Source organism: Ceratotherium simum, chromosome 9 (genome assembly GCF_057802395.1).
Source record: "Ceratotherium simum simum isolate JZ-2026a chromosome 9, ASM5780239v1, whole genome shotgun sequence".
NCBI lineage: Eukaryota > Metazoa > Chordata > Mammalia > Perissodactyla > Rhinocerotidae > Ceratotherium > Ceratotherium simum.
The window spans coordinates 81,534,531-81,548,060 of record NC_141908.1 but is presented as its reverse complement, the minus strand read 5'-3'; the positions used below and the strand labels follow the sequence as shown (position 1 = coordinate 81,548,060).

Here is a 13,530-nt window from a genome sequence, read left to right as displayed (position 1 = left end):
CCTTGGATTTTTTTCATTTTGGCTGAAGCAAGTGTTGATAGCTAACAGCGAGAAGTAAAGTAAGAGTCGCTCTGGATTTCTCCAGAATATTAATTCCCTGAAGTGCATGTCTTCACCTTTATATTCGAACAAGATAAGAAGGGAAAGGACTTTTGTGTTGCTATGTCAAGAGAAGCTATGCTTAATAAGTACTAAGTTGTATATATTTTTTTCAAAATTGGTCCAAGACCATATGAATGCAAATGATATTAATATTTTTATTGTTCCTGGGGTTGTTTGAAAGTAGATTCAAGTAAACATTAGCAGGAGGTAATATTCTTATGTTGCCTCAAGAAATCCAGGTTGAATTCATATAATAATATGTCTAAACCTGTGTATAAATAGTGAGTTATAACTATAGTATATAACATAATGTGGAAAAGATTTATAAGCTCTCATCATTGTTAATGCAGTTACTCTTTGAACACTTAGGGATTTGAGATGGTTTTATGTATTGTTTTAGAAAATAAATTCCTAAGGACTTTTAATTGACAAAATTATCTGGTTGGTGGTCACCTAGAGGATGCTTCTCAGTATCTGATTTCTAACTTACCTGGTGTGTGTTACAAATGCTAACTTATGGGATTCCACTTTTTTGAAATAGAATAGTGTTACATTCGATAGAAGTACTGGTATAGTTGAAAAACGAAGTCCATTTTCTAATATACTTGTGCAGTGCGAAGCTAAGGCTCGTTACTCTAGCCTTGGTTTCTCAGAGATAAGTGGTTATATTAAGTTGGTTATTTTAAATGATATTTTAAATTTGTTTGCTATAATTTTATATCTATTTTTATATTTGCCAAGAAATTTTCTTGTTTCCTGTATGTTTACTCTCTTCTGAAACAGCTTCATGAAGATATAATTCACATGCCGTACAGTTCACCCATTTGAAGTGTACAGTTCAAGATTTTTTAGTATATTCACAGGGTTGTGCAACTGTCACCGCAGTCTCATTTTACATTTTCATCCCCCCAAAGAACCCATTAGCAGTCACTGCCCTGTACAGTTATTCTTTTAGACTAGAAATTCATATTTGCATACGTATTTTAAGTGCTGTTCATAACTAAGGAAGCTGTTCTAATTCTAGTTGTGAGGAACTGTCCCTTTTAGGAGAGTTCAGACTGGTGGTTGTGGTGGTGCTGACGGAGTGGCTGGGGCAAGAGGGGCAGGTGGGGTTGAGGGAGGGCTGTAACTTGAAAAGGAGTTGAAGACAACAACAAAACCCTTTACTCTTTATTGGGAAGCTTCCTGGTTAGTACAGTGATCCCTGCAGCTGTGTTCCCCGTTGCCCACAGCTTTATGACTCTCTTCTGTTTACAGTAGACATGGGACCCAGCTCAAACCTGCTAGGTACACTGTTGCCAGTCCTCCTCTTTTTGCTGAGGAAGATTGTCCCTGCACTATGCCCATCCTCCTCTACTTTATATGTGGCACACCACCACAACATGGTTTGATGAGCAGTGTGTATGTCCGTGCCCGGGATCTGAACGGGCGAGCCCCAGGCCGCAGAAGTGGAGCACACAAACTTGACCGCTACGCGACCAGGCCAGCCCCCAGAAAGCTTTTTCTTAATAGCGCTATTTAAAACTAAAGAATGCCTCTGATAGATTTATTTCTAAGACAAACCAACAAAACCATGTCTCCTGATTATTCGGGTGCATCTGTATTTTTAACAATTATTTAAAAAAAAATTTTTTTTGATGCAGCCCAGTGAGTTTGAGGATTGACATTAATTATTTATTTTATTGCCTTTTTTGCCAAATTGTGTTCTGTGGAGATACCACAGGTGTGCTGCAATAAAAATAGGTGCCATTTTCAAATAAGTTTGGGAAACACTGCCAGACAGGTACATCTCCACCTTGAAGCATAATGCACATTATTATACAAAATGCTTTTTGTATAGAAGCAAAGAACAAAATTGTTGTCTAATTCTGTTTAAGCCAGCATTTTTCAAATTTATTTAAGCATGGAATACTTTTTTTACTGTGTTCTCATTAACATACTGTGGAGCTGCGTGAGGAAGACACGTTTGGAAGACATGACTGTTCCACTGATTAAAAGCCTCCGTAGGTTTCCAGTGTGGTTACTGGAACAACATTCGTTCTACTCTCCCAGCACGTAAAGGATTCTATCCTTTCATGGTATTTTAAAAATAGTGTTTACATTACAAGAGTAGCCTGCTCATTGCTGAAGACTAAGAAGAGTCTTCATGACCTTTGATTTTTAGTTCAAGTCTCAGCTCTGTCACTTTCCAGATGGGTCATTTTGGGCAAGTTATTTAATTTCTATAAAGTTGAGTTTCCTCATCTATATAAAGGGCATTATTTTAGTACCTACTGCAGGTAGAAACTAGAGGAGATAATCTATGTGCTTCTGTCTGGCTATTGAGGAACTCATTGTGTCTATAGTTCACACTCACTAGTTTTGTTATTTTACTTTTCTCCTTCCCTTCTATTTTCTGTGTGGGTGTGTGTAAAACACATAGTAGACACTTGACATTCTGTAAAGGTTATGTCATAGATCTTTGTGAATCTCCAAATACTCTATTGGCAGTAGAACATATATTTTTTCCTCCATTAGAGAATTTTAAATGATCCTATAGACTCTTGATGAGTTACTTTTTATGCTGTGAAGAGAGAAAAACAAAGCTGTGTGAGAAACAAGGGCTAGACCGTTATCCAGGGCCACCCACTATGTGAATGACTTGCCCCTGTCTGGCAGCCTCTGGACATGTACAGTTCACATATTTGCTTCAGCAAAATTGCACCGACTTGGAGGATTGCTTGAGAGTAATGGAGGTTGCATATATTAAATCCATGAATGCCAGGAGTTACTGTAGTCATGCATTTTTAACATATTAGGATTCACATTTTATAATATGTAATTTTGTATTCTGCTTTTCTTGGTATGTATCATGAACATTTTCCCATGTATGTGTGTATTTTTAAAGGTACTGCAACAGCCACTTGCAGGTACTTGGCTTTATCCCGAAAAAAGAGAGGAAGAAAAAGAATGATCCTCTAGATGAGGTCAAGGTCAGGCACCAGATGGATACCATGGCCTTTAGCCTGACCGTGCCCACGTTGGCCTTGAAGATGCCCAATGGACTGGATGGAATGTCCCTGTCTCCACCGGGGGCAAGGGTCCCTCTCCACTACCTGGAAACTGAATTGGAAGACCCGTTTGCTTTCAACGAGGAAGATGATGACCTAAAGAAAGGGGCAACCGTGAGAAAGAAGTTGCAGAGCAAGCTGGCCCAGAACCGGCAGCGGCAGAGAGAGACAGAGATTTTAAAAGTCCGACAAGAGCACTTTAGCCCCCCTCCCGCGCCTCCGCAGCCGCAGCCCCCGCAGCAGCACTCCCAGCTGCCTCCTCTGTCCGCGTCTGTGCGGCCGCCAGCGCCCCCGCAGGGCCCGGGCTGCAGGTCGCCCCAGCCTCCGCACACCAGCCCGACCCTGCAGGGGGCGGCCCAGCGGGGGCCTGCGCCCCTGCCGCCCCCCGGCGCGGCCCCGCCGCGGGCGGACCGCGTGCTCATGCGGGCCGCCGCCTTCTCGCCGCCCTTCTCCTGTCTGAGCCGGCTGCAGAGACTGGTGACACTGTGCACCCAGAAGCATCAGCTGGACGCTGACCTGTTCCCCCATTTAGGTGAGTTATCTGTTACCGTGTCCTCCTTGTGTAAAGCGACAAAGTGTGCCCCTCGGCACAGGCTCTGTTTTCAGCCCTGCCGCGGATGTGGTGGGGTAGAGGAACCCTTACACAGCGTGGGCCGCGGCGAGAGTCTGTTTAGGTCGACCACCTTCACGTCCGGGCGCTGCGGGCCGGCAACACCTGGAGAACAGGGTGCAGACAGAGGAGCTGGGGAGGGACAAGGCCGCTCAGCTCCCCGCGGTGGCAGCGGTGCTGGCGGCGGTGGCGGTGGCGGTGGCGGTTCTGCCGGGCCGGCGCCGCTGTGCCTCAGGCTCGCGTTGTCTAGTGAGGTTCTCTACATGTCTTACTGGAGGACTTTGGAATAATGATAGCATTGTTACTATCTGCTGACAGTTGTTTTAAAAAACGACTTTTAAAAAAATTCCTAAAGTAATACCTGTTCATGATTTAAAAGTGAAAAAATACAGGTAAGACTTGAATGTAGTTAAATGTCTGTTTTTCCTGTGTGGCTTCTGAGCTTTCTGTCTTGCTCAAGAAAATCTCTCTGATCCCAAGTTTACACAGATATTCTGTATTTTCTATTAATAGTTTGTTTTGGTTTTGATTATTTAAACCTTTAATTCATTTGCAATTTATTCTTGAATGTGGTGTGAGCTGTGATTATAGCTTCAGGAAAAATTATTTGCGTGACATATGACAGCAGTAGAAAAATGGGAAAAAGATGGGAATAGAGAAAGAAGAAATATAAATGGTCAATAAACAAATGCAAACCTCAATCCCCATAGCAGGTGGGGAAATGCAAATTCAAATAACAATGAATTACCATCAGATTGGCAAAAATTATATCCAATGTTGATGGGGATATGGGATCTCATACAGTGCTGGTGAGTATTGTGACAGTATCTACTAATTAAAAGTATGTGTATAGTTAGCAAACTCACTTTTGGGACTCTAGCCTATGGATAAAAAAAGTATCAGAATGTAACAATATGTATTCAGGGATGTTTGTTGCAGCATTGCTTGCAATATTAAAAATCTGCAAACAATCTTTATAACTGATAGCAAACCCTGAGTAAATTATGGTACATATATGTTGCATGAAGTACTATGCAACTGCTAAAAAGAATGAATAAAATCTGTCTCTTGCCTGGATGTGCCCATGATATATTAACAAGTAGGAAAAAATCAAGCAGTATTGTATTATCTCATTTTTGTAAAAATAAATAAATATATGAAGGACATCAGTATATCTACCGATCATATGGGTAGAAGTTTGCCTATTTGATGTGAACATGGGTAAAGTGTGAATGGATTTGCACTACCAAGCTGTTAACAGTGGCCACCACAGGGGGCGAGGGGGCAGGTGGAATTGGACAGGATGTTTTTTTAGAGAGATGGGAGTGGTAACTCTTCTTATATAGCTTTATATTATTTCATCTGTTATTAAACCCTGTCTATGACTTTTGGTAATTTAAAAAAACTAATAAAACTTAAAGAAAAAATATAGATAAACAAAAATGATAAATTAAAAATTAAAACATCCCAAACCTTATTAATGCCCATTTGTTAATACCTTGGTATATTCTTTCAGATATATAAAATTGGGTTCCTGGTATACATAACAGTTTTGTAACCTAGTTTAAAATTTTTCGTAATGTCTTATCAAGTTAGTAGTTTTTCATACACAGCATAATTCGTCACAACTGAATTCTTTGTCTAATTTAAGTCGTTTCCAGTTTGTATCATTAGAAAATGTTGTGGCTGTATAGCCTCGAAGTAAAATAATTACCATCGTATCTTTAATTTTTCCTTCAAATAGATTCCTAGAAACAGAATTGCCGATTCCAAGCTTTTGCATTTTTTAAAAAGGCTTCTGGTATGTGTTGCCAAATTTTCCTTCAGAATTGTCTTCTCAGTTCGCCCTTCTTTCAGCAGTGTATCAGAGTGACAATTTCTCTACATCTTTACAGTCTTGCAACTTAGATATTATAATCGTTATTTTGCCTTTGAAAATTTGATAAAAATTTGCTTTAATTTGCATATCTTAGATCAGTTTTTCTCAAATTTTTGGCCTTAGAATTCCTTTACTCTCTTAAAAATTATTGAAGATGCCATAGAGCTTTTGTGTATGTGAATTATATCTATTGATACTTACTGAATTAGAAGTTAAAACTGATAAATTTTTAAAATGCCAATTCATTTCAAAAAATAACAACAAACTCACTACATGTTAACGTGTTCTTTTTATGAAAAATAACTGGTTTCCAAAAACAATATAATGAGAAGAGCAGCATTGTTTTACATTGTTTTGCGAATCTTAATGTCTGATTTACTACGAGACAGCTAGATTCTGCTATCTGATTCTGCATTCAGTCTGTCGTGATATGTGGTTTTGGTTAGTAGATGAAAATATGGCCTTACTGGTTGGAAAAGGGAAGAATATTTTCATAGCTTTTTTCAAATAAGTGTGGTTATTCTTATTTGATTCTACACCAAAACTTGACCAGTGGTAGTTCCTTAAAGATTAGTTGCAGTGTGGAATCTGAAACCACATCAAGGAATTTTGCATACTGTTACATTAAACTCCATTGACTGCCTTGTACTTTATGGGTCTTTCACCCAGTGTGATTTTGTAGTGTCATGTGTTGGTCGTTTGGAAAATATTGGTTTACTGAGTGTTACAGATGTTCCAGAAGTTGACATGTTGTATTATACAAAATTCTTAAATCCCAATCTCATCAAGAAAGTCTAACCATTAGGAAGTTGTCGTACTCTCAGTGATGAATTCAAGTTTTCAAAAAAATCAAGCTTTCATTGAAAATTCAATTTTTATCATCGGCAACAAATACCATCCATTGTTTTCCTTGAAGTGATGGTTTCATGTGTTCATTTTAGAAAAAAGTTACTGCCGATATCCAAGTCTCGATAACCATAGTTTGTCTGGCAGTCACTCTTGCAAATAAAGAGTGTTGAATGAAAAAAAAGCAGCTAGTTTGGGTCACAGTTAAAAGAGTCGGGGGGGTGCTCTTCCTCCTGTCGTGCCTCTGCACGGGCAGAGGGGCTTCCTGTGCCGTCGCATTGAGTCACACGGAATCTCACGGAGACCTGTCTTCAGGAATCGAGATTTATCGAAATAGACAGGAGCTTTATCAAGGACATTCTTAAAACGGTGTTTTTGGTTTTTGTTTTGGTTTAACTGCGAGTCCTGAAGCACATGATGACGACTGCTGGGGGGGGGGGGCTGGTGCCGCCGCCTTGTCCTGTGAGGCCCCAGCAGTCCCGCCTCCGGGGTTTTACCCGCAGTGCAAAGGTCAACACAGTGGAAAAGGCGAATAATGTCCTGGCATTATCTTTGGTAGTGTTGACCTAAGGAGCCCCCTGAGGGGCTTTCAGGAACCCCTGGGGCTCTGTGGACCATTCCTTGAGTGAGAATTGCTATTTTGCATTAATAGTGTAGTTTTGAGTATTTGTTCATATGCTTTTTTATTTGTATTTCTTATTTTGCCTTTTCAATATTTTCATCCATTTTTATTGCAGTTTCTCTTTTTTATTGATTAGTAAGAGCTTTTTATACACATTTCTTGTTTGCTGCTCTGCTCCCTACCATTTGTTATTTGCTTTTAAATATCTATTATAATGATTTTGGAATTTAGAAGTTAAAATTTTTTATGTATTCTCCTTTTTTAGGATTTCTTTCTTTTGATGGTTTTTTTTTTTTCCCCTTGTTTGGGCTCTCTTCATTCCAAGAGGATATAAATATATTTACCTATGTTTTTTAGTCCCTTTTTTTTTATTATTTACATTTCAGTCATCTATTGGGAACTCCAGGCATTAGTTGGAGACAGAGATCTATATTTTTCTGAAATGTTTGTCTCTTATTCTACCCTTTACCTATAGCATCTGCTAAATTTTTATTTATACCTTTATTTATTTATGGATGTGACAGTTTTTTAGCTTTTGAAACATGAAAGTTTATGTTGTGTTGAGGGCTGATTTTTCTATCAATTTGAAGAGAATGAAAACTTAAAGTTTGTTTTCTAATTTTTTTTTTTAATTCAAGCATATTAGGAACCCAAGTTTTCAAAACAAAGGTTATTTTGGAGAAACCAGAAATTGTAATGCACTGTTATGACCAAGCATAGTCTGCATTCATGTCAACAAAGATGCTTAAAGAAAAATGCAGTCTTGTAATTAGCTTTTACAGACCTGTCTGGGCTGGTTATCTCAGTTAGTTACATTAAAACTAGTGATAATGAAGCCAAGATCAAAGGTTTTCTTTAGTGAACAGTTAATTTCACTGCAGGAGAAACACTTCCATCTTAGTTCTTGTGACTTTGATCTTGACTTTTTCAGAGAAAGGATAGATGTCTTAGTAGAAATTATTATTACTTCTACAGAAACAATAAAAGGTAACTTATATTCTAATTTTTAAAGGTGTCTTAAGTGACACTTAGTGTTTGAAAGACCTCACCTTTCAACATCCTGAAGCTTGTTTTTACTTTTTTTTTTAAACAAATTACTGATTAGTTTAGTTGAAAGAAAGTAAATTCTTTTTAAGGTGACCTGACCTTTTAGATAGTCATCTTGGAACTACTTTTGAGGTTTCTCTATGCCAGTGGCAATGTGTTCTTTAATTTTAAGCATTTGTAATTTGCATTTCAGTTAACCTTTTCTTAATTTCCCTATTTGGCACATGTAAACTCATTTAAATTATGGAAGAAATCAGTGAGGTCCTTTTTAACATAACTGAGTGGTGGTCTTTTGATTTTTGAGGGTCTCAAGAAGGAAGACAGAGAATACTAGTTATCAAGGTATCTCATTCAAGTTTCATAGTGGTATGAGTATATTAAAGTGATGTAGTCCCACACACTGTTATATTTTAGGCTGTGCAACATTAGTTGTTTTTTTTTTTTTTTTAATTTTTTGTTTATTGCAGTAACATTGGTTTATAACATTGTATAAATTTCAGGTGTACATCATTATACTTCTATTTCTCCATAGATTACATCATGTTCACCACCCAAATACTAATTACAACCCATCACCACACACATGTGCCGAATTATCCCTTTCGCCCTCCTCCCTCCCCCCTTCCCCTCTGGTAACCACCAATCCAATCTCTGTCTCTATGTGTTTGTTTATTGTTGTTATTATCTACTACTTAATGAAGGAAATCATATTGTATTTGACCTTCTCCCTCTGACTTATTTCACTTTGCATAATACCCTCAATGTCCATCCATGTTGTCACAAATGGCTGGACTTCATCGTTTCTTATGGCTGAGTAGTATTCCATTGTGTATATATACCACATCTTCTTTATCTATTCGTCCCTTGATGGGCACTTAGGTTGCTTCCAAGTCTTGGCTATTGTGAATAACGCTGCAGTGAACACAGGGGTGTATGTATCTTTATGCATTGGTGTTTTCAAGTTCTTTGGATAAATACCCAACAGTGGAATAGCTGGATCATATGGTAGTTCTATCCTTGATTTTTTGAGGAATCTCCATACTGTTTTCCATAGTGGCTGCACCAGTTTGCACTCCCACCAGCAGTGTATGAGAGTTCCCTTCTCTCCACATCCTCTCCAACACATGTTGTTTCCTGTCTTGTTAATTATAGCCATTCTGACGGGCGTGAGGTGATATCTCACTGTAGTTTTGATTTGCATTTCACTGATAGTTAATGATTTTGAACATCTTTTCATGTGTCTGTTGGCCATCTGTATATCTTCTTTGGAGAAATGTCTGTTCAGGTCTTTTGCCCATTTTTTAATTGGGTTGGTAGTTTTTTTGTTGTTGAGATGCATGAGTTCTTTATATATTTTGGAGATTAAGCCCTTATCAGATGTATGGTTTGCAAATATCTTCTCCCAATTGTTAGGTTGTCTTTTCATTTTGTTGATGGTTTCCTTTGCTGTGCAGAAGCTTTTTAGTTTGATGTAGTCCCGTTTGTTTATTTTTTCTGTTGTTTCTCTTGCCCGGTCAGACATGGTGCTTGAAAATATGTTGCTAAGACTGATGTCGAAGAGCGTACTGCCTGTGTTTTCTTCTAGAAGTTTCATAGTTTCAGTCTTTAATCCATTCAAGTCTTTAATCCATTTGGAGTTAATTTTTGTGTATGGTGTAAGGTAAGGGTCTACTTATCAAGACCTCTTCGAAATATAAAACTTTTTAAAAAGGTAAAACCTTTATGTTGGAAGCTAACAATTATCATTAAAAGTAATAGCATTTAACAAAATAAGTTAAGCATTGTGCATACTATATTTCTCTCCTTTTCCCTCTAAACTTGTTTTTCAAAATGGAAGACAAAATGTGGCAGCTGTTGCTTAAAAGAATTAAAAGAAACCCCAAGCCACATCAGAAATAGAACTTTGCCATCCTGCCCTTCCCTCTTTCTGCAGTGGGCGAGTGCCAAGGCATGGCCTGCTCAGTGGGTAGGGTCCTTTCCTCCAGAGGTGTTGAGGAAGGGGATGGAGTGTGTCCACCTCTGACAGTTTATTCTAGGGCCCTTCTTTCCTGAAGTATAGAGTGACTCCACCGGCACCTTTTGATTTTTTTCTTGCCTGAACATACTTTAGGCTTCTTTTCTCACCATCTTGAACATGTTTTATATTTTTCTGACATTATTTTAGTGTATGATGTTTTGATACTTAAGAAATTCTACCTTTTTTTTGACTTGAACTCTGTCTCTTTGCTTGTGTTGTTTCTACTCCATTTGTGAAGTGTCTGATGAAAGAAGTTCATGCTTGGAATATAGCCTTTTTGTTAGAATGTCATTATTTTAAACCTGAGTGTATGTCATGCGTTCATTATTAATATCTTTGTCAGAACAGGGATGAAATGCATCAGGAGGCATTTATTCACACTATGACAGTACTTGCTATCGGTGTTGGGGTTATGTATTTTGGATAGCTTTTTATCCAAATTTAATAAAAGTAAATTTTTTTCTAACTTGCAATATCCTTGCATCTGTCCCAGGGTTGGACTGGTCTGAAGAGAGCGGAGAGGAGCTGGAGGACTCAGAGCAGGCCTCACCGTACCAGGTTGCCTGGTCCATCCGAGAAACCCTCGGATGTGAAAGACACACGTAAGCCTTCCTTTTTGTTTTCATTCTTAAATTACCACTGTTGTTGACTGATTTTTTCCCCTATATATGCTAATTTTTTTTTTTATTTCATTGGGTTTAGTTTTATTGTAATGGAGGTAAAATAGATTCCACCTGGGAAGAAACGTACTATGTGGTTTGAGGAAAGCGACTCTTAAGTTTTGCTGGTAAATTTGTTTCTATATCTTTCCTACGTATCGTTGAAGGAACCAGTTGTAATTCAATTTAGAATCGAAAGGGACCTTAGAGATGATCTGATCCGTGTCCTCATTTTACAGAAGAGGAAACTAGGGCCTGGACAGGTTAAGGAACTTGCCTGTGGTCCCACTGTCGGACTTCTCCGTATCTTCTTTGGCCCTATCCCAGCAATGTCTCTGTCTTTCGCAAGATTGATGCATTCTTGAATATTTCTAATGTGCTAAAATGTTTTTCAAGATAATCTCATTAGAGGTTCTTGGTATCTGTTTTATCAGGAAGCTGTGGATTAATGCATAGCCCCTTCAGTGATAGTGAGCAAGCTAGTCCTCTTTCAAGGGACTGCCCTAGCGTCCTGGGGGTTCACTTGGTGCAGTGTGACAGTACAGAGATAGATCCTTGTCTGTGGAACCAAAGGATGACTCAGACTCAGCTAATTATTTTTTTAAAAAGTATTGTGGTTTGAATAGATGTTCAGCAAGATAGAGGGGAGAGAGCTTTCTGCCCCAGGCCAACTCCTAGAATTTCACAGTATCATTGTATGCACATACATTCTAGGGTCTGGGTTTTGAATTTATGGGTTTAAAAATGTGATTTGTTAGTACACCCAGAGGTGATTAGGCCTAGGGAACTGATTCATTAGAGACTAATGTATAAACTAAAACACCAGTTTATAGTGAGAAATGTAATCATTAAGCAGTACAAATGCTCACTAAGCAAAACTGCGCAGGAAGCAAATTACGATCACAAGCTTATTTGGGTGTGGCAGTAGAGCAAGGAGAGCAGTTGAGTTTATCAGTGGCCAGTGTCATTAAACTGTAGTAGCCTGATGTGTCCATTTCCACTTTTGGGATTTATCTCGCATACAGTCGTCCCTGCCTCCCTTGTCTCCTAGATAGTATTGGAGAATGCTATACTTTTTTTCTCTCTCTGAGGTTCCATTTCATGTCATTCGTCACTGTTTCCTTACCGTTAGCGTATTCTTTCTTTCAGATGGAAGTACAATTTGGCTTAAGCTTTCTTTTTTTTCCTCCCTTTTTTTTCTTTATTGTGAGTGTTTGTTGTACATACTGTTTGTCAGTCACCATATAGATGCCTCCCTCCACCCCTTGTGCCCACCCCCACCCTGCTTGCCCCTGGTAACCACCAGACTGTTCTGTCAGTGTGTTGCTTTATCTTCCACTTATGAGGGAAATCATGGGAGCTTAAGCTGTCTTAGTCACGGATACTATCAGTCATGCTTCCTAAGGTTGATGTTCGCATCACCTTAGCTTAACTTGGGATACTTTGGATTAACTTTACAAGTTGCTGTAAATGAGATAACGTAAGTAAATGCTCAGCACGATACCTGGTGTATGGGAGATGATTGATAAATGGTAGTTACGATGCCTATTTTAATTCTCAAGGTGACCTGTATGTTGGTATTGGGAGTATTTGCTCTTGATTAGGAGCAGTGTATATTTCACTTCTGCCTTCTGTTCTTGCAGAGTGTTGAGAATATTTCTTTTGTTGATTTAGATGTGTGACGTCCTCCTTTTCCTTTATCTCTGTAGCATTCTGCTTTCTTGGCCACTCGTGCTCTTGCTCCCTCTTTGACTTACCTTGATACTCTGCTTTCCTGGCTCTTTTTCCTTCAGTATATTTTTCTCCTTTTTACAAGCAATTTACAAGCAAAATGCTGTGATGACGTGGGGGTGCAGACATCTTTTTGAGCTAGTGTTTTCGTTTTCTTCAGATGAATACCCAGAAGTGGAATTGCTGGCTCATGTGGCAGTTCTATTTTTAATTTTTTGAGGGACCTCTATACTGTTTTCCATAGTGGTTGCACCAGTTTACATTCCCACCAGCAGTGCACAAGAGTGCTCTGTTCTCCACATCTTCGCCAACACTTGTTATTTCTTGTCTTTTTGATGACGGCCTATCTGACAGGTGTGAGGTGACATCTCATTGTTGTTTTGATTTGCCTTTCCCTAGTGATTAATGATGTTAAGCATCTTTTCATGTGTCTGTTGGCCATCTGTATGTCTCTTTGCAAAGATCTACCCATTTTTAAATCAGATTGTTTTTTTGCTGTTGAATTGCATGAGTTGTTTCACTTTTTACTTCACTCATCTTGTAGTTCTGTTGTTAGATGCCTAAACATTTAAGATTGTTCTGTTCTCTTTGTGTGTGTGTGTGTGTGTGTGTGTGTGTGTGTGTGTGTGCGAGGAAGATCAGCCCTGAGCTAACATCCATGCCAATCCTCCTCTTTTTGCTGAGGAAGACTGGCCCTGAGCTAACATCCATGCCTGTTTTCCTCCACTTTATATGGGATGCCGCCACAGCACGGCCTGACAAGTGGTGTGTTGGTGCGCGCCCGGGATCTGAACCCGGGCCGCCAGCAGCAGAGTGTGCACACTTAACTGTTACGTCACAGGGCTGGCCCTTGTTCTGTTCTCTTGATGAAGTGGTCCTTTTATCATTATAAATTGACCCTCTTTATACCAGTTATAGTGTTTGCTCTGAGATCTACAGTTGTATTTTTTGGTGAGGAGGATTGGCC

At 39.0% G+C, this 13,530-nt stretch overlaps 1 protein-coding gene across 3 annotated transcripts in view; it reads left to right on the top strand.

Moving 5' to 3' along the window:
* Positions 1-13,530, top strand: part of INO80D (INO80 complex subunit D) — a 70,582-nt gene that overhangs the window by 18,378 nt on the left and 38,674 nt on the right. For all 3 annotated transcript variants that reach the window (XM_087435686.1, XM_087435684.1, XM_087435685.1), the window contains 2 exons: positions 2,990-3,684; positions 10,667-10,775. In XM_087435686.1, the coding sequence (XP_087291812.1) occupies positions 2,990-3,684; positions 10,667-10,775 (804 nt within the window). The remainder of the gene's footprint in view (positions 1-2,989; positions 3,685-10,666; positions 10,776-13,530) is intronic.